General features: G+C 54.8%; 2 protein-coding genes across 6 annotated transcripts; one reads left to right on the top strand and one right to left on the bottom strand.

The window, feature by feature from the left end:
* Positions 1 to 417: 417 nt before the first annotated feature.
* On the top strand, positions 418 to 13,481 carry IFFO1 (intermediate filament family orphan 1). Of its 5 annotated transcripts, none has more exons than XM_074326142.2 (9): positions 418 to 1,232; positions 5,284 to 5,344; positions 5,486 to 5,581; positions 6,382 to 6,522; positions 7,445 to 7,623; positions 7,739 to 7,859; positions 8,162 to 8,257; positions 11,591 to 11,721; positions 12,452 to 13,481. In XM_074326142.2, the coding sequence occupies exons 1-9, from the start codon at positions 460 to 462 to the stop codon at positions 12,546 to 12,548; spliced, it is 1,695 nt and encodes a 564-aa protein (XP_074182243.1). In that variant the 5' UTR covers positions 418 to 459; the 3' UTR covers positions 12,549 to 13,481. The 5 variants fall into 5 exon arrangements, with proteins under 5 accessions (XP_074182243.1, XP_074182242.1, XP_019609947.2 ...); XM_074326141.2 differs by having other exon boundaries at positions 419 to 1,232; positions 8,165 to 8,257; positions 12,448 to 13,481; XM_019754388.3 differs by having other exon boundaries at positions 420 to 1,232; positions 7,469 to 7,623; positions 8,165 to 8,257; positions 12,448 to 13,481.
* A 584-nt stretch (positions 13,482 to 14,065) lies between these two features.
* Positions 14,066 to 18,309, bottom strand: GAPDH (glyceraldehyde-3-phosphate dehydrogenase). Its single transcript, XM_019754389.3, has 12 exons — positions 18,190 to 18,309; positions 17,899 to 17,938; positions 16,164 to 16,263; positions 15,975 to 16,081; positions 15,767 to 15,857; positions 15,540 to 15,655; positions 15,373 to 15,454; positions 14,991 to 15,142; positions 14,833 to 14,911; positions 14,648 to 14,731; positions 14,462 to 14,559; positions 14,066 to 14,329 (listed from the first exon to the last, which is right to left on the bottom strand). Exons 2-12 carry the CDS (start codon positions 17,919 to 17,921, stop codon positions 14,260 to 14,262), a joined length of 1,002 nt encoding a protein of 333 aa, XP_019609948.1. The 5' UTR covers positions 17,922 to 17,938; positions 18,190 to 18,309; the 3' UTR covers positions 14,066 to 14,259.
* Between the last annotated feature and the right edge of the window lie 1,197 nt (positions 18,310 to 19,506).

Here is a 19,506-nt window from a genome sequence, read left to right as displayed (position 1 = left end):
AAGGTAAATTTTAGGTTTCTAGGATTCCTCAGGGACTCAGGGAAGGAGAGTTGGGGAGTGACACATAGGCTGTTGGGGAGAGGAGGGCAATAGGAGTGTAGGGAAGATGGGCTCCTGCCACCAGAACCCATGGTGTACTGGAGGACCTGGGTTTCCTACCCCTCTGTCACCCTGGCTGGATTCTGGGCACCCGCTGGGGTCTGGTCCACTCGGAGAAGGGCTGATGGGATCTCTACTCAGTTCGGTTCAGCCTCAGACCCGGAAAAGTCCAAGTGCCAGCCTCAAATTGAGCCTTTCATTGGTTTCCTCTCTGCCCTCCCCCGCCCCCCTGACCTCTGCCCCTTTTGTCGTGCTGTCTGATTGGTTGCCCCGCGTCCGCCGGGCGCCTCATTGGTTCTTCTCCCTCGCCTGCATCCCTGCTCCTGCACTGGTCTCCATCTCCCAGCAGAAGGCGCAGCCATGAATCCGTTATTCGGCCCCAACCTCTTCCTCTTACAGCAGGAGCAGCAGGGCCTGGCAGGGCCGCCTGGGGACCCTCTGGGAAGCGACCACTTCGCCAGGGGAGGGGACGTGCTCCCGTCGCCGCTCGCGTCGCCCTGCCCGGCTTCCTACTCGCCGCCCGGGCCAGGCCCGGCGCCCCCCGCCGCCATGGCCCTCCGAAACGACCTGGGCTCCAACATCAACGTGCTCAAGACCCTGAACCTCCGCTTCCGCTGCTTCCTGGCCAAGGTGCACGAGCTGGAGCGCCGCAACCGGCTGCTGGAGAAGCAGCTGCAGCAGGCGCTGGAGGAGGGTAAGCAGGGCCGGCGGGGCCTGGCTCGACGCGACCAGGCTGTGCAGACCGGCTTTATCAGCCCCATCCGGCCCCTGGGGCTGCCCCTGGGCGCCCGGCCGGCCGCCGTCTGCACTCCGTCGGCGCGGGTGCTGGGTTCGCCTGCGCGCTCGCCAGCCGGCTCCCTCGCGCCCTCCGCCGCCTGCCACTCGTCGCCCTCCACCTGCACGTCCGCCGCCTTCTCCTCGTCGGGCCGCTTCATGCCCGGCACCATCTGGTCCTTCTCGCACGCCCGCCGGCTAGGGCCGGGACTGGAGCCCACGCTGGTGCAGGGGCCTGGCCTGTCGTGGGTGCACCCCGACGGGGTCGGCGTCCAGATAGACACCATCACCCCTGAGATCCGAGCACTCTACAACGTGCTGGCCAAGGTGAAGCGCGAGCGGGACGAGTACAAGCGGAGGTAGGGACCCGTGCCTTTGGGGACAGGGCTCAATGTCCTGCCACACTCAGGGCTAGGACTTGGTGTAGAGAGAAGGGCAGCTGGGGCCCAAGAATCAGAGAGGAGTAAAAGAAGAGTAAAGTTCCTGTTGTGTAAGGAGGAGCTCGGACGTGGATAGACGAAATTGGATTCTGGGAGACTGAATCCACAGAGAATGCAGAAGTCAGACTCGTGACAGGAAGGAGACTAAGCAGAATACTGTAGGGGATTCAGTTTTCTTCTGGCTTGTGTTTCTGTCTCATCTAAATTGCAGTGTTTGGATGTTGGTGTTAACTGGGGGATTTTGTGAGGTGTGAAAGGGTCAAGGGTCTGACAGGTCCTATTTGGGCGGTTATCGCTTATCCCCACCAGTCTCGGTTTTCTGGCAGTTTTGTGATATAAGCTCCACATCCTGATCAGAAGAGGCAAATGATACAGCTTTAATTTGGGTGTCTAAATGAAACTAGAAGGGGGTGGCGAGGAAGGGGCTGTCTGCACACCGTGGATGACCCATCCTGTCACTGTCCAGGGCTTCCCAAAGTGATGTCCATCGAAGCTGGGTACCTGCTCTAGTTTCAAACAAGAGGCTCTGGGAACTTAAGGGCATTGCTTGGAATAGATTTAAAAAAAAAATTGGGAGAAGAAAGAGTAACAGGAATTCCCTAGGGAATGGGGAAGGGATGGTAGTTGTGTAGGGCTAGTAGAAGCTGGGGAGCCTGTGCAAGTGCAGAGCCAAGGGCGGAGGCCGAGTGCACAGAGCCAGCCAGGGGCTGACTAGGAGAAAGTTGGGAACGTGGACACACCCTTCGAGTATGAGGCAGCTAGAGGGCAGGCCCTGTGCATTCTGCAGGGAACCCAGCAGGGTAGCACCAGGGCCCAGGTGAAGGGAAGCCTGTATACCCAGTGGATTCCTCAGAGGGTTGTTAAGCAGCCTGTTCGGACAGGAGCGTGAGCACAACCAGCACTCTAGGCTCTGTGCCCGGATGCCCTGGTTGAGGAGAAAGATGACAGGTCAGAGGGAGGCTTTGGTTTGGGGACCTTCAGGTTTGACCTCTTCATGAACTATTCTGACCCCTTGTTAGGCAGGCCTGGGAATTATCCTTGTAGCTCAGTGTAGCAGAGATCTGTGTCTGGTGGGGACTGGCTGAAAGTTCTGAGAAGTTGCCACTGGGTCTGGGGGTGACCTTCAGGGATCTGTCCGCTGCAGAGCCTAGCAGGTCACAGACCAGCAGGCCTTCTGAGGTCGAGTCTGTCCTCATGCTGGCATCCTTGGTTGTAAGTCCGTAAGCCCCTAAGTGTCTTTGGGAGTCCCAGCTAGCCTAAAAGCATCATTCGGATGCCGCCCAGAACCAGCCTGCCCTTACCGCATCCCCAGCGCCAGCCCCTACAGGAGCTGACTAACACAGTTAGCAGTGCAACATGGCCAGTTCTGGAATACATCCCTAACCACAGGGACAACTGCTGTTCTCAGGGCCATTTTTTTTGTGTGTTTTTAACTGAAAGAGTATTTGTCCTTGGTCCAGCTGTCCAGGGCAGCAAAGAGTTATTCCTTGGGGACTGATGAGCTCATCGCTCTGCAGCAAACTGCTGTGCAGAGGGCCCCACAGCTAGAGTTGTATGGTATGTGACACTGGCAGTTACTCATTCTTCCACCCCACATCCCCTGCCCTCCTTCTGTTCTCTTTATAGCAACAGTGTAGCTCCTTTCTGTAGCCTGGAAGGCCTGGGCATAGCTTATGCACTAAACTGGGAAGGAGCTGAGGCCTCCTGGGTTCGATTTTCAGTTCCCTTGCCTTGTGTGACCTTGGGTGGTTCTCTTTTCTCACTTCAGTTTTTCCGATATAGGAATGGCCCCTGCTTCCTCACTTCACTCAAGGATACCATTTATTTGGAAGCTCTCTTCCAAATAAATGCTTGGTAAATGTAGAAATACATGGAAATTGCTCAAATCCTACCCATGTTAAGGGAACCTTATAAGTGAGCCCAGATGTGAATGGAGATCAAGATGAACCTATTTGTGGGCAAGTATGGCTGGAGTACCAATAGACTTCTAGTGAGCTTCCAGAGGATTTCTTTTCAGATTTTTTTACCCTGTAAGATTTTATTAATCCTTATATAACTTCCTTACTTAAGCTTCTACCTGAATTTGTTGAGTTCACTGTCAAACAGTGTTTCCTACTCTTCCTGATGCATCGTGTCCAGGGTCCTTGTCCCCTGGTCAGTCTTGCTTTCTTCCTCCAGGTACTCACGGACTCCAGGGTCATGAAGGTACCACATCCCATGCCGTCATGTCATAGATGAAGAAAACAAGGCCAGGAAAGATAAAGGTCTTATCTAAGGAAATACAGAGGGTGCCAAAAAAATGTATACACATTTTAAGAAAGGAAAAAAGCTATTAAAATTGTAATACTCAATATATACCGGTAACAAAAGATGAATACAAGTCACGTTTGACGTCTGCAATTACAGGAGGTGCTCAAAGTGGTTGCCGTCAGCGTCAGGACACTTCTGATTACGGCGAGCTACTGCTTGAGCAACGGTGACCAAAGTGTCCATGTGCATACATTTTTTTGGCACCCCTGGTATATAACCTGATGCCACCAGGCCCTTCACTGGCCCGAGTCTGAATGAGAAGGCCAGAGCAACAGGGAGAAGGACATAGAGCAGCAGGGAAAGGTGGGCAGGGAGCCCAGAAGGCCAGGCGCCGGGCTGTGTGGTGAGCCAGCAGGGTGGTGACGGGCTGGCTGCCTTCTCCCTGCCCAGCCGGGAGGGGCAGCTGTGGTGATGGGGAGGAGTTATTATTAGGAATACTGCAGTGCGGATGTGAGTGAGAAACAGGAGGACTAGGGGAGACGACGATACTGGAGGGAGCGATGGGAGAGAAGATGGAGGGAAGGGGAAGACAGGATTGGATCCTGTTCTCTTGGGTTTTCACTTTCTTGCTGTCTTCTTTGCTATTTCCTAACTGCCTTGCTTATATTGAAGTTTCTTGGTACAGTTCCCCTCCTTTCTCAGACTGAGAAGCCTTTCCAGAATGTGGCAAGAAGTGACAGGCTATAAGAGTGGGGTCTGAGAAGTTCTGCTATTCCAGCCCACCTTGCAGGGTCCAGTGTTGCCCCCACCACTAGTCTTCCACCTCTGCTGTAACTGAACATGCACCGGCTTTACCACCGACTACCCTGTGTGACAAGCCCAGCCCTGGGACAGAGACCCTGCCTGTGGCTGAGAGTGTCTGTTAGCCTACTTGTGGTCTGAGTCTGCATTCCGCATCCCAGGAGATGATGCCTCTGGTTCTCACCCACCAGATTCATGAGGCACTTTTTCATACTCCAGTTTCCCTTTCCCCCTGGGTTCGGGTACCTAGGGATCTGCTTTCCACTACATTATGCCTCCGGGCCAGCCCTGTCACTTCTCTCCGGTTCACTTAGTGGGGCTCTGGGTGGGCGGTTTCTGGAGCTTGTGGGGATGGACTTTGAGTGTCTCCTCCTGGCTCTTGAGCAACTCTGTTGATGCGGTGTGTGTCCTGCAGCTGCTTTTACAGGGTTAAATGGTACCACACGAGGCAGGGCCGCAGGCTAGAGGAGCTCTGTTCTGGTGCAGGCAGGAGGCGGGACCGGATCTGTGCCACTGAAGGTGGGAGACTGGGCCGGGTGGGCCTGGTGGTGTGGTGTGGGCAGGACGTGGGGAATGAGGCCAGCCAGACAGCTGGTTGGGCTGGGGCCTGAGCGGGACGGGCACTGTGAAGGACTAGAGCAGCCGCAGTTGCTCTTAAATATAGTTGCTGGTGCGTGGCCCAGAGGTTCCGGGCAGGCCGCCGGGGAGCTTGGCACTGGCCCAGCAGCGTGGAGCCGCCCGACAGCTGCAGCGGGCCGCCGCCTGGCCAGCCGGACATTCCTGCCCACTGCTCCTCCCCATCTAGGGAACCAGACCCAGGGGCTGAGGCCTGAGCCAGACAGGTGGGGAACTGGGAGCTGCAGGGGCAGATAAGGACTCTGCACCCATAGGGCTCTCTTTCCCTTCCCATGGCTGCCAGGTGGGAAGAGGAGTACACAGTGCGGATACAGCTGCAGGAGCGAGTGAATGAGCTCCAGGAGGTGAGGGCGCCCCACTGCCTGTGCTCCCCTCCGTTCCCCCCTGTCGCCCCTCCGCCCTGGCTCCCTGTCCCTCTTTGTCTTGACCCTCCTCCCGCACTGGCAGTACCACTAATGTCAGCCTGGTTTTCTGCCTGGCTGCAGGAAGCCCAGGAGGCGGATGCCTGCCAAGAGGAGCTGGCGATGAAGGTGGAGCAGTTGAAAGCTGAGCTAGTGGTCTTCAAGGGGCTCATGAGCAATGTGAGTGCAGCCACCGCACCCCTCACACGTCCCCTGCGGGCTCATCCCACAGGCTACCTGCAACCAGGCACAGCAGGCCTTTCCAGTTGTGGCCTGTTCATTTCCTGTCCACTGCCCCTCACCGCACTTTGCTGTGCTTCCCGTTTTTTTCACTTGCCACCTTCTAATGCAAGAGAAAAAGGAGGAACACAAGTCCCGGTGTTGTGTTTGAGAGGCAGCATACCTCCATCCTCACCCGTCACTTAAGAACACAGATCCCAGCTCTGCAACTTGCTGGCAGTGTGGCCTTGGGCACATTCCCTTCCTGCCCCGCCTCTATGTCCTCTGGTGGAATGGATGGGATGATAAGGCATGTGCTTTGCAGAATCATTAGGAAGATCATAGTATATTGAGGACTATGCTAGCTAAGTACTAAGTAGGACCTACTTAGTACTAAATAAGTGTTAGCTATTGTTATCCTTATTACACTACCTTCTCCACTCTTGTAACTCCCAGTAGACTCGCCTTCTCTCTGGGAACATCAGTTCTAGGAGAACCCCACCCCCACCCACTGCACCACCACCACATGTCCCAGGCACTGGGCCATGCCCTCCAGGGGCTCCCTGTTGGGCCCAGGAGCCAGTTGCAGGAGCCCAGTGTATGAGCTGAGTGCTGTGGAGAAGGCACCCACCCAGGAGAAGGGACGCATCATGGGGGAGGCGACGGTGACGTGTGACCGGAAGGATGGGGAAGATCTTGCCAGGGCCCTTTTGTGGAGTGTGGGTGCTGCCGCCTCACTGCTCCATGTGTTCCCTGCACAGAATCTGACGGAGCTGGACACGAAGATCCAGGAGAAGGCCATGAAGGTGGACATGGACATCTGCCGCCGTATTGACATCACTGCCAAGCTCTGTGACGTGGCTCAGCAGCGCAACTGTGAGGACATGATCCACATGTTCCAGGTGAGGGCAGGGGGCCGGCCTTGGCCACGTCCCGCCCACTCCTGCCGGTGCCCGAGTGCCTCAGGGGAGGGTCCAGTCCGGGCAGGCCAAGAACCATCTGGTATCCCTGGCCTGGAGCCAGGCCCGGCGTTGTCCTCCTCGGGGGACTCATATTGGCAACTGGGGCCCTCAGTGGGACTAGCTGGGGGGCAAGGAACAGCCTGTGATGAGAAGTTTTGAAGCTGTTTCTAACGCCATCTCTCCCCTCCCTCTCTCCTCTGTCTGCTTCCTCTCCTCTCTCTTCCTCTTATCTTCTCTTGCTTTCTCCACAGAAGAAACTGGTTAGTTTTGCTCTCACGCAAGCTTGTTAATGTCCCAGTCCCAGTTTCTAAACTACCCAGGCCTTCGGCCATCGGTTCTGACCCGCCGGGCTTTTCAGCGCAGATTTCTTCTCTTTCTCGTTCCCCTGCTCTTCCCCCTTTTTTCTTTCTTCTCTGCTCTGCTTCCTCTGTTTCTATCCCTTCTCCTTCTGGCTTTCCAGATCTGGATATGTGACTGAGGTTCTTCTTTGTGGACACTGTATCCTCCTCCTTGCAGCCTAAAACTTTCTTTTTCGTTCCGTCATTTCATGAGAAAGAAGTTCTCTTTTTTTAGAAAAAAAAAAAATCCTTGTTAGCCGTTGTATACATCTTAACGGGGCCACAGGCCGTTTCTCTCCTATCTCGCTGCTCTGTTTTCTGTTTCTTTTTCTTTCCTCTGGGTCTGCAGTCCTGTCCCGTCTGTGTCTGTCTGCCTGTCCCTTGGTAACTCTGGTGTTTCTGTTCCTGTCATTGTAACTGTATCTTCTCTCTCTGTCCACCCCGCCCTTCTGCTGGTTCCCGCTTCTCCTGCCCGCCCTGCCCACCCGCCCTTTTTCCTCATGCACCCGGCCTCGTCTCTGTAGTCTCTGCACTTGTCTCCCATTAAGGTCCCATCCATGGGGGGGCGGAAGCGGGAGCGCAAGGCTGCCATCGAGGACACCTCCCTGTCGGAGAGTGACGGGCCCCGCCAGCCCGATGGGGATGAGGAGGAGAGCACAGCCCTCAGCATCAACGAGGAGATGCAGCGTATGCTCAACCAGCTGTGAGTCCCGCAGGCCCATCCTCAGCAGCCCCCCAGAGGCCGGAGCTCCCCCACCAGTCCCCTCCACCAGGAGGAAGGCCCCACTCTCCTTGACACACGGGCTCCCTGTCTCTAGGAGGGAGTATGATTTTGAGGACGACTGTGACAGCCTGACTTGGGAGGAGACTGAGGAGACCCTACTGCTTTGGGAGGATTTCTCAGGCTATGCCATGGCAGCCGCAGAGGCCCAGGGAGAGGTAACCACCCCTCCCGGCCTCAGGGCCCTCCAGCTCTACCTCTCCAGCTCGCTGCCCGGTCTCCTCCCCTCCCTGCTGTTTTCCCTCTGTGTCCATCATCCCTTACCTGCCTCTCCCTTTCTCCTTTAACCTTTTTCTTGTCTTTCTCCAGTTTCTTTTAACCTGACTTTCTCTCTCTCTCTCTTCCCCCCTCTCTCCCTTCTCTCCCTCTCCCTCCTTGGCCCTGTGGAATGCACCCATCCCACCCCTTCCTGTTGTCACCCCACCCCCCTCCCCCATCCTTGGGTCCTTTCCTATTCCAGCAGCAGGAAGACAGTTTGGAGAAGGTGATTAAAGATACAGAGTCCCTGTTCAAAACCCGGGAGAAGGAATATCAGGAAACCATTGACCAGATAGAGGTAAGGACATGAATGGAAGCCGGAGAGCACAGGTTCCCAGTGGGTTGTGAGTGGTTGTGAGTGGGGTGACACTAGGCCTTCCCCTTTCCTTTGAGGGGGAGGAGTGATCACCCAGCTGTTGTACTTCTGGTGAATTCTTAAGATCTCAGGCTCTGGAGGGAGGCAGACAGATGTAGGTTCAATTCTTAGCTCTGTCACTTAATTGCTACTACTCTAACTTTCCTTTTTTAAAAAATCTTTTATTTATTTTAAGTGTGTTTTTCCAGGACCCATCAGCTCCAAGTCAAGTCGCTATTCCAATCTAGTTGTGGAGGGCGCAGCTCACAGTGGCCCATGTGGGGATCAAACTGGCAACCTTGTTGTTAAGAGCATCGTTCTCTAACCAGCTGAGCTATCCAGCCGCCCCAACTACTACTCTAACTTTAAACTAGCTTTTTATTCTCAGTGAGCCTGTTTCTTTATTTGCAAAGTGGGACTCTTAATAATACGTCCCTCGGGGCGGCTGGTTAGCTCAGTTGGTTAGAGCGCGGTGCTCTTAACTACAAGGATGCTGGTTTCATCCCCACATGGGCCACTGTGAGCTGCGCCCTCCACAACTAGATTGGAACAGCAACTTGACTTGGAACTGATGGGTCCTAGAAAAACACACTTAAATAAATAAAAGTTAAGAGAAAAAAAAAGAAAAACCCAAAAACCTCCCTCATAGGGTTGTTTGAAGACTGAATGAACTAATGCAATGAGAACTTAGGACAGTGTCTCTTACAGTAAGCGTACCATATGGAAATGTATTATTATTATTATTATTATTATTATTCAGTACTATAGCAGAGTTCCTTCAGATGTGGACTTAAACTTTGCTGCTTCTTCCACTCAGCCTTTGAGCTAATGGAGGAATCTCCATTCTTATTCGCTAGCCTTGAGAAACCTAGAGATGGCAAGTGGAACTTGTGCTTTAACTTCAACTCTAGGCCTTTAGGGGCTTCAGGAAGCAGTTGTGGCACCCACCCAGGTCGTAGGGAACTTTGGGGAGAGGGTTGGAGGTGATTCCTGTGAGCCCGTCTCCCTGTGTGAGGGGTCCTTTCCTGAGCACTCTGACCGGAGATGAGGCAGGTGGGCCGCTGTAACTTCTCTTCAAGCCCACGTGGCATATTTATACTCACTCCTACTGCTCGCCCACATCAAATGGTCCTACTCCTCTGCTTTTGTTTTGCCCAGGCAGACAGATGCTAAGTTTTACAGGCACAGCCAGATGTGTGCTGCTAGCTGAGGAGATGAGCAGGGAGAACTGATCTCCACTTTCCCATTTACACTTGGATCTCTGTCTCCTCTCTGTGCTCCCCCCACCCCTTACCTGACTCCTGCCTCCCTCTTCTGGATGGTGGATTTAAGGTCTGATATTTTCACTGTACCTTCAACCAAGTAGGGGCCTGGGAGCCCCAATCTGGGGCTGCACCTCTGCCTCATTCTTCCCCTGGACCAGAAGGGCCTACTTTAAAACACGATGTGAAAAGAGAAGAAAATCTGAAAGGAAACATGCTTTTTAAGATGTTTTTAAGTCATCCAATTCCTCTTCTCTCCCAGGATAATGACATTAGGAGAAATGTTAGGAGAGCTGACATGGTGGCTTTGGGTGCAGTGTTGCTCCTGGTGACCCATCTGGGGACCCCAAGTCCCTTTATCTTCGTGACCTTTGACCTGTCAGGGTCAGTGCGATGCAGGCGAGGACCATAAGCCATAATTGGATGGTCAAGCCAAGGCCCAGCGTACAGACTGGGAGGGAATTCTTGCTCCCTACCTCCTTTCCTGTCTCCATCTATTCCCAGCCTTACCCCACCCCTCTGCTCAACCAGTGTCTGCAGTTTCCGCATAGGTTGTTGTGGGTATCTCCTAATGTGTGCTCATCTCCTTACCTCAGTCCTGCTTGAAATGGGTGAATTAAGGGGGACACACAAATATGCAGAGACAGCTGGTGGCAATCCTAGCCTTATATTTTGATACAATGTATTCAGTTCATTTCCTTCTTCCCTGTCATGCTGAGTGATGGGCTCCAGAACCCAGCCCCCTCCACTTTCCTGAGGTGGAGAAATTGGGGCATAAGTGGCAGCCGGTCTGAAGAAGAGCTGGTGGCATCTTATTTTCTTCCTAGATGGAACAGTCAACACGTCTTGCTCCCTGGCTCACTGCTGTGGGACCCCAGCTGGAATTCTAGCTCTGGAACCAAGGCTGCCATTCGAGACATACCCACCCAGGCCACCCTCATCCCACAGGTCACTCTCATGACCATCTTTTTCGTCTGGTCCTGTGACCCACTTCTTTCTCTGAGTTCCCATCCTTTAATGCCCAGTTCAGATTAGGTATGGGTGTTTCCTCTGCCCGGTTCAGATTATTCATTTCCTGCGCTTTCTCTGCTCTCAGGCACTCAAGCAAATCTCTAAGCGTTTCATTCTGCGTCCCCTTCGGCCCCTGTCCTTTGTACCCAAAACAAAGAGAGGCAGCAGATTGTTTCTGGCCCAGATTTTTTTCTGCACCACCTCTCAGCTCTGCCTCAATGCCTGTGGCACAGAATTGGGCCCTGGGAGGGAGACTGTATTTCCTTGATTCCAAGCCCCACGTTTTTTCACATACAACATTTAAATTGGGATACATCTTAAAACCAGTAGGACATTCAGTATGGCAGGCGGTCTTTCTTTTAGTCTCTGAAATGGCTTACAAATGACAAAGTAATAGAGAGAAAACATGGTAAGAGAATTGAGCCCCTTTCAACGGTGCAGACAGGTGTCCTCCTTTGTGCCGTGAGTCTTGTAGATACTTCATCAAGTTCATTCATTCATTTCTCATCCAGGTGCCTCGCACGCACACACAGAGATGAATCAGGCCTCTGGCCAGCCATTCCAGGAGCTCTCAGTTTAGTGAGGGGCACAGACTGGGTGTGGAATTATAGGGGGAGTGAGGGATGAGCCAGGCCATGTGCGAAGCCCAGGGAGGGAGCAAGGCCATCCGCAGATGGTGCCCCGAGCTCGTCTGTCCTCACCCTCCTGCCCCCACGAACATTCCTTTCCAACATTCCTTTTCCTTGTTGCTCTCACCAGTCTGTTGAAAGAATGCAGGCCTGGGGCAGAAAACCTTTGCATTCCTCTGTAGCTGTCAGGAAAACTAGAAGGAACGATAGTATATTGCGGGCCTTCTGCGTTGATCTGATTTCTTTTTAAATCTGAGCCCTCAGCCGTGGCTGCTGGGGTCCCGTGCCTGGCGGTGCTCTTAGCATGTTCACCTCCTGGGGGTTGGGAGAAGGGGCACTGCTGACCCGACGGCCCTGCCCTGCCCCTGCCACAGCTGGAGCTGGCCACGGCCAAGAACGATATGAACCGGCACCTGCACGAGTACATGGAGATGTGCAGCATGAAGCGGGGCTTGGACGTGCAGATGGAGACCTGCCGCCGGCTCATCACCCAGTCTGGAGACCGGTAAGGGCCTCCCCTAGAATGTGGGCCGCTGCCCACCTTCCTCCACACCTCCCTCCAAAGGGTGCCTGCAGAGGGAGGGGTGGACCGGAGCCCCTTGGCAGGCAAGCATGGAAGCCCCCTGCAGTGACTCAGTCACATCTGGATGTAGGCTGTCATTGGCAGTCACCTGGGATGTGTGGCCCAGCCCGACAGCCTTTTCTCCCTCAGCAGTTGGATGCCCATCCGTGGCTGGGCAGCTGAAACCCCCCAATGCCACCTTCGCCGGTGGTTCCCCTGGTTACAGGGAGCTAAAAACTGGAATAGAAGGTTCATAGGGGCAGATTTTTATGTAAGTCAGGACCATGGTTCATGCATTTGACCATGTGAATTACACGTCCACAAAAAAGTAAATTTTAAAAAAAGTTACAAAAATACTACACAGAGACATGAAGCTAGGGCCATCGGGTCAGTGCAGTTGGGCTCAGGCAGCATCTTTCATACTTCAGAGATTTCAGGTATTTCAGAACTCAGCCTCCCAAAGTTCCCAAGATAAAGAGGGGACGTCTCCCCCATCAGGAGTTGGGGGAGGTTTCCTTCTCTCCCTACTCCCTCGCCCTGTACCCACCCTCCTGCCCTTGCCTGAGATGCCATTCACCTGCCTGCCAGAGAATAAGGTCAAGAGAGGGGGATGCCAGCCTCTTCAGGACTCCTGCCTGCCCCAAGGTGACAACTGGTATTTTTTTCTAGAAAGTCTCCTGCTTTCACTGCGGTCCCGCTTAGCGACCCGCCGCCACCGCCAAGCGAGACTGAGGAGTCCGATCGAGATGTCTCATCTGATAGCTCCATGAGATAGGGACCTGCCTCGGGTTTCCCTGGGTTCCCACCCTGACGGGAATGCACCTCAGCAGAGGGGGGTTCACAGAAAGGGAACTTGATTTGTCCTGCTGTATCAAGCCTGGCCCCTGGGGACAGGGCTGCTCCTCCCTCGGGCTTCTTCCCTTGGTCTTTGGCCTCTCCAGTGTTCTAGGATGTCTGGAGTGAGGCTTGGCCTGCCCTTCCCGGGCAACTCACACCACAGCTGGGGCTTTCCTGCCTTCATGCGTGGGTGTCTGCTATTCCCTGTCTTTAAAATGCTGCCAGCACGATCGTGGCCCCATAACTTCTCCATTGAATATGGAATGTGATTGTCAATGTTCTTCCCACCTCTCTGGCCTGGAGTACCAGTGCTAACTGGGCCACGCACTGGTATGACGTGGGCTAGGCTGGAAGTTGCGTGGCTTGTGCAGCACATGCAGTGGGAGAGGGTTCCCTCTGTGTTGCAGCCAGAGGGAAGTGTGACTGGGAAGGGCCATCTGTTCTCCCTCTTTGTCTGATGCTCCCGTCACTTGCCCGTGGATAGCGGTGATGTGACTGTGACCCCTTGTGGAAGTGCCACGCAGTGAAGGGGCCTCAGTGCCTTTGTCTACGAGGCTTCTGGGTCTGACAGTCCAGTATCGTGGAGGGAGACGGAAGCTCTTGCTTGTCTCGTCACCACTGAGCAACACAGAAAAAGGTGAAACTGCGTGCACACAGGTGTGTGCGTGCGTAAGTACCAGCTGAAGACGTGCCTCTTTTGTGTCTGTCATACACAAGACCAACAGGCTAAGATGTCTCGAACTTGGAAAACCTTGGAGAAATTGGGGAGACATGAATGAGGAGACCTCAGCATAACTGCCTGGGGGAGGCTGTGTTGAGCTGTTTGAATGGAATCTCTAAGAATGAAATTGGCAATGTTTATTGAACTTGTGTCGTTGTTTCAAGCATCTCTGTGGCAGCTACATAATCCTGAGGCACTAGTTTTCATCTCCATCTTACAAATACCAAGTGCAAAGTGAGGCGTGGGGAGTTTTAACTTGCCCAGAGCCTCACATGGCAGAACCAGGGTCTCAATCCAGGTAGTGGGCACCAACGCTGTGCTACCCTGAGCCCATGTGCCTCACCCGGAGGATGGGAAGTCATCCTAACACCGCCCCGAAAGCGTAAGTGGGCGTGACCCTTATGTTCCAGATTTGCTGTATGTAGTGCGTCCTGCTTATTGGGTGAGATTCTCAGTGTGTATACCGCCGACCCAATCTGGGCTGGAATATGGTGAGAAGAAGGCCTGGTCCTCTGAAGTGGCCATGTTGTGCGATAGCCAAAGCGAGAGTCTGGGCACACATTTCTAAGGAATGCTTTCCGTTAGGCCAGCTCTAAACCTACCATGGAGGTTAAGCCTAGTTGGGGTAAGGAAAGCCCTTCTTTGGACTCTTAAGAGCTGTTTTACCCTGGTACCAGCCCAGCTTCCCTCCCCTTCATTCTAGACCCTGGAATAAGACAAAGCAAAAAGTTGGCTGGGTACAGTGAACTTTATTGATGGTGCATGACAAGGTTGGGCTCCCGCAGCCCCTCCCCGTTAGGGGGTCTGGGATGGAGACGCGGTCAGGAGATTCTCAGTGTGTTGGGGGATCAATTTGGGAAAAGGACTCCCCAGTAGTTGAGGGCTTCTCTTCCTCTTGCTGGGGCTGGTGGTCCAGGGGGCTCTTACTCCTTGGAGGCCATGTAGGCCATGAGGTCCACCACTCTGTTGCTGTAGCCAAATTCATTGTCATACCTGGAAAGAGATGAGGAGTTAAGGGCTATTTTTCTGGGCTAGCCACCAGAGGGCGCCAGACCCATAATCAGATTTTTAAACATTGTCCCTCTGTGCTCCTCCCTCCCGGCCCTGCCCCGCCCAGCCCCATACCAGGAAATGAGCTTGACAAAGTGGTCGTTGAGGGCAATGCCAGCCCCAGCATCAAAGGTGGAAGAGTGGGTATCACTATTAAAGTCGCAGGAAACAACCTGGGGAAAGGAAAAGAAGGCCATGCATGGGAACCCAGTCTTGCTGAGTTGAGCTGTGTGGACACCAAGCTCCCTGTCCTGTCAGTACCTGGTCCTCAGTGTAGCCTAGGATGCCCTTGAGGGGGCCGTCCGATGCCTGCTTCACCACTTTCTTGATGTCATCGTATTTGGCCTAACAAGGTAAAAACAACATGGTTATTCAAGTTCCAATCTTGCCACCATTTTACCAGAGACAAGCCCTCAGCCCACCAAGCTGTTCCAACCCATACTTACAGCTTTCTCCAGGCGGCAGGTCAGATCCACAACCGACACATTGGGGGTAGGGACGCGGAAGGCCATGCCAGTGAGCTTTCTATAGACAGGGAAGTGGGGTCAGTACCAGCTCCTGGTTCCCCAGGTCCCCGGGGCAGAAAAGCAGCACAAAGCCTCACCCATTCAGCTCAGGGATGACTTTGCCCACAGCCTTAGCAGCGCCAGTAGAAGCAGGGATAATGTTCTGGGCAGCCCCTCGGCCATCACGCCACAGCTTCCCAGAGGGACCATCCACGGTCTTCTGGGTGGCAGTGATGGCATGGACTGTGGTCTGGAAACATGGAGGAGGGAGTGATGGCCCTGCATATTGTTCATCACCCACCCTTCAACCTCCCTCCTCACCTTGGGGAGAAATTAAGAGATGCAGTGACCTAAGCCAATCCCAAGGAACCCAAATACTCCACAGCCCCCATACCCCAGGGCTATGCTCTAAGGAGGGCAGAGGAGCCAGTCCTGGGTGAGAAATGAACGTGCTCTTGTCACTTTCCCCATCACTCTTACCATGAGTCCCTCCACGATGCCGAAGTTATCATGGATGACCTTGGCCAGGGGGGCCAAGCAGTTGGTGGTACAGGACGCATTGCTGAAAAGTGGGAGGCAAGTCAGGGGCATGTCCCTCCCGTAACACAGTACTATCCGACAGCTTCACCCCCCTCTGCCATGCTCACCTGACAATCTTGAGGGACTTGTCATACTTCTCATGGTTCACACCCATCACAAACATGGGGGCATCCGCAGAAGGGGCAGAGATGATGACCCTCTTGGCTCCACCCTTCAAGTGGGCCTGCAGCAAAGGAGTTACAGATAGACCCAGGCTCTGCCTTTCCTGGTCTAAGGCAGCTTCCCCTGAAGCCCACGGTCAATTCCCGTTAGCTGTAGCCTCCCTGCCACTCACCCCTGCCTTCTCCAAGGTAGTGAAGACCCCAGTGGACTCCACAACATACTCAGCACCAGCATCACCCCATTTGATGTTGGCGGGATCTCGCCTAGAAAGGAAGACAAGACAAAGTTCAGGACACGAGGTACCATGTATCCAAGGTGGCCACCCCATCCTAACACCCATGCCAAAGTAAATTTCTCTCTATTCTGTCTTCCGCACTCACTCCTGGAAGATGGTAATGGACTTTCCATTGATGACAAGCTTCCCATTCTCAGCCTTGACTGTGCCTTTGAACTTGCCATGGGTGGAATCATACTGGAACATGTAGACCTGGAGGGACAAGTGAGGGCATCAGAGGGCTGCACATCAGCCAGCCTCTGCTTCCCACACCAGCAGGACGGGCAACACTCACCATGTAGTTGAGGTCAATGAAGGGATCATTGATGGCAACAATATCTACTTTGCCAGAGTTAAAAGCAGCCCTGGTGACCAGGCGTCCAATACGGCCAAATCTGAGGGAGTGAAGAGGTGAGAGGGCATAAGGAGGGAGTCGAGAATTCTGGGTATGTAAGTAGCCTGTGGCCCACTCATCCTTTCCGAGGGGAGATGGTACTTCCCTGCCATCAGAAAGCCCCCAAAATGGCTAATTTACCTTCCTCCAGCAACTCTGCCAGGTCACCCTGGCTTTACAGCATGGCCACAAAGTGAAGGCTCCTATCCCGCCCAAGAGGTGATTAGGCTCAAAGAGTTGTCCAACCCCCTAGTCATCTGAAATCTTTCAAGAAGTGACAGTGTGGGGCACTGCTACTGCCACCCCCACTCTGTGCCCGGAAAATGCTTGCTCCTGTCCGGCCCAGCTTTAGGCTCCACATCCTAGGCAGCGAAGGCTAGTACAGTCAGCATCACCAAGCTCAAAGGGCAAGAGCAAAGGTCAGCAGTTAACTGGCCAGAGAAAGCCCATTCCAAGTCCCTCCTACAAAAGGGAAGGTGACCGGGGAAATGACTCATTTCTCAACCCTCTAATTCCAAGGTTCTAACTGTTAAGCTACGTGTCCTCCCTAACTCTCTTCCAAAAATCAGGAACAGGAGAAACAGATGTGTGTGGGGGGGAAGGAGGTAGAAGAGCAGAAGCCAGGCCTCCAGCTGCAGAAAGGTCAGGTGCTATATTTAACGCCCGACTAGGGTAGAGTTGGGATCTGGTTTCTGGAAGATGGACTGGGGAGAAGGGCAGGGTTCCCAAGGCTCCTGGACACCTAATCTTCCCAGTGACCTTTACAGTGTGGCCCTTAGGGTGGGGTCAGCTCTAGGCATGGATGGAAGGAAGGAACTTCCTCTGAGGGGAGATGATGTGGAGGGGCTGTTGCTACCGGAGCCATTTTATGGTAGAAAATCTCTAACTACCATGACTCAGCTCCCCCAGCATGGCATTAAGCACCAGCTACCACACCTCCACGGAAAGAAAAAAACACAGAGGACACCCATAATGCCAGGTTTGTGATTCATCAGAGAATCAGCTAGGAAAAGCATCATCCCCAAGGGAAATCTGGCTGACGGGTTAAAGATGGTCTGAGTTCCGAAGTCCAGTTCTTTGAAGAGCAGCCCGGGAAAGCCTTGCCTCACCAGGTTTACGGAATAAAGGCGACTCCACCCCACTGAGGCAGGAGGAGGATTAGTCAAAGGCAAGGAAGGAGGAAGACTGGAGAGCTAAGGTAGGTTTCCTAACGGCGGTTCATTCATTTCCTTCCCAGTTGCAACATGGCGGCTGGGTTACGCAAAGGTGCCCTCCCAGCCGCGTGAGCTCACAGCGGTGCCTCCAGCATCCCCCAGTTGTGCGGCCAGGTGGGGACGAAGGAGGCTGGGGGGAGGGGAGCACTCCTCTTCAGCACGTGACCCCGAAGGGCGCGAAAGGAAAACCCCAGCTAGGGGACTGAGGGGATGGGGTCCAAAGCCAGAACTGGGGACTATGCTGCTTATCTGCGGTGGTTAGAGGACACGAGGTTCTCTGAGCTCCACCAGGTCTGAGCTCTGACCTTGAGTTCTCCTTGGGGGGCGGTACAATCATTCCTCCACGTCCCCCCAGCGCTTGCAGAGGTCCTGGAAGGACAAGACCTGCAGACGCAATTGGGGGGCACCCACCCCTAACTCACCCGTTCACTCCGACCTTCACCATCGTGTCTCAGGGTCGTGCTGCGGAAAAGGAGGGTGAGCATCAGAGGGCCGGGCGCGAGACGGCGGGAGTGCGGCCCTCTCCCTCCCTCCCCTCCCCCCGGCCACCATCCCTTCCCGGCGCCTCCGCACGTCCCGCTCAGTCGCTGCTCTGTGGCGCCAGACGCCCGGCAGACCCCGCTCGGCAGACCCCTGCGGCGTCCCTGGCCCCCGCGCGCCCCTGGCCTCTTCGGAACGTCCCCTAACCCTTCGTGGCGCTTGCCTGCTTTTACCTGGTACTGCGCAGGAAGACGCGGCTGTCTGTCGAACGGGAGGAGCAGAGAGCGCAGGGGGGTGGCTGCAGTCGCAATTTATAAGAACGGGGCGCGGCGGGGCCATGAGTGACGCGGCCGCCTCCCGCCTGTTCGCCCAGTCCCAGCCCAAGGGCGCGGAGGCCTGAGCTACGTGCGCCCGTAAATCGCCGAGTAGCCGGGACCCTCTTTTTTCTTTTGGACCCACCTGGATCTTGGGCGGTTCACGCCCCACGCGTGTGGGCTAGGGACTGAGAAGGGGAGGGGACTGAGCGTGACCTTAGGGAGGAAATGATGGGTGGTGGTGCCGAGGACGTGCCTGTGGGCATGCCGGAGACGATGGACTCGAGGATCGGGGCTGTGGGGAGAACCGAGGACTTCCAGGAGCCAGAGGAGTTAATGTTGCCGCACAGATGAAACGGGAGGACTGCGAGCTGGTGGGATGGGGAATTGGAGCCGGAGCCCCGGGCGGCGGGCGGCTGCACGCCGCCACTTCGTTCCCTTTCTTTCAAAGGATGAGAGGCAGGAAAGCTGAGGGACTTCTCGAGATTTTTCGGTAGTGACACAGGAACAGCAGAGAAAAAGGCCGGGGAGGGGCCATTGCGCCTCTTGCCGGGCCCTTCTCTGCCCCCCTTCTTCCTCCCCATCCCCTGGCTCCTGGCCTCTCTGGGCTGGGGGCCTGGGCCGGGCACGGCAGAGGGGCCTGGAGGGGCCGGAGGTTGAGAAGGAGGTTTCTGCACTGAAGGTCAAGCTGTCCTGCAGCTCGGCCTGGAGACCTGATAATTGGGGCAACAAGCCGCCTTTTGTGCACCGGAGGCTGTCCCCCCAGGCCTGGCTGAGGCCCCAGAGGGAGGATGGGATCACTGCTGGGAGCCTCCCACAAAGTCGCTCCTGGGAAACCTGAGGGCTGCGCCGCTTCGGCTGGGAGACAATGCCCCTTTCATCCCCCTTCAGCTCAGGGCAGAGCGCCGGACGTGAGGGAGGAAGTCCCTCCCCATCCTGGGACGTGCTGGCCGGCCCGGTAGCCAGGGACTCCCCTTCACTGGCTGTGCCCAGGGCATGTTGGGGGCAGGGTGAGGAGTCCAGAAGAAAAGGCTGGGCCCCATGGTGGTGCACACACAGGCCCCCAGCCCCTTCCCACACATGAGGTAGAGGAAGTGATCCATTCCTCTCCCAGGGGGTCAGGAAGCCCGTCTCTGCCAGGTTTTGGATCTTTAGATGGAGGACTGCTAGTTCTGAGCACTTGAAAGGAATGAGGATTTAGAAGGGGGTGGGGCAAAATGGACATTGCCCATCAGC

This window comes from Rhinolophus sinicus, chromosome 1, assembly GCF_057876585.1.
Source record: "Rhinolophus sinicus isolate RSI-liver-muscle chromosome 1, RSI-T2T, whole genome shotgun sequence".
Classification (NCBI taxonomy): domain Eukaryota; kingdom Metazoa; phylum Chordata; class Mammalia; order Chiroptera; family Rhinolophidae; genus Rhinolophus; species Rhinolophus sinicus.
Note: the sequence above shows the minus strand (reverse complement) of the source record. Positions and strands in the feature narration are given on the sequence as shown.

What these genes read in the sequence shown, in the direction of transcription:
- IFFO1 (XM_019754380.3), top strand. Translation starts at nt 460, where the DNA reads ATGAATCCGTTATTCGGCCCCAACCTCTTCCTCTTACAGCAGGAGCAG. An exon ending in CGGGACGAGTACAAGCGGAG is followed by an intron (nt 1,233 to 5,283) that starts GTAGGGACCCGT and finishes CATGGCTGCCAG; the next exon opens with GTGGGAAGAGGAGTACACAG. An exon ending in CAGCGTATGCTCAACCAGCT is followed by an intron (nt 7,624 to 7,738) that starts GTGAGTCCCGCA and finishes CCCTGTCTCTAG; the next exon opens with GAGGGAGTATGATTTTGAGG.
- GAPDH (XM_019754389.3), bottom strand. Translation starts at nt 17,921, where the DNA reads ATGGTGAAGGTCGGAGTGAACGG. An exon ending in TCATTGACCTCAACTACATG is followed by an intron (nt 16,082 to 16,163) that starts GTGAGTGTTGCC and finishes TTGTCCCTCCAG; the next exon opens with GTCTACATGTTCCAGTATGA. An exon ending in TTTGTCAAGCTCATTTCCTG is followed by an intron (nt 14,330 to 14,461) that starts GTATGGGGCTGG and finishes ATCTCTTTCCAG; the next exon opens with GTATGACAATGAATTTGGCT.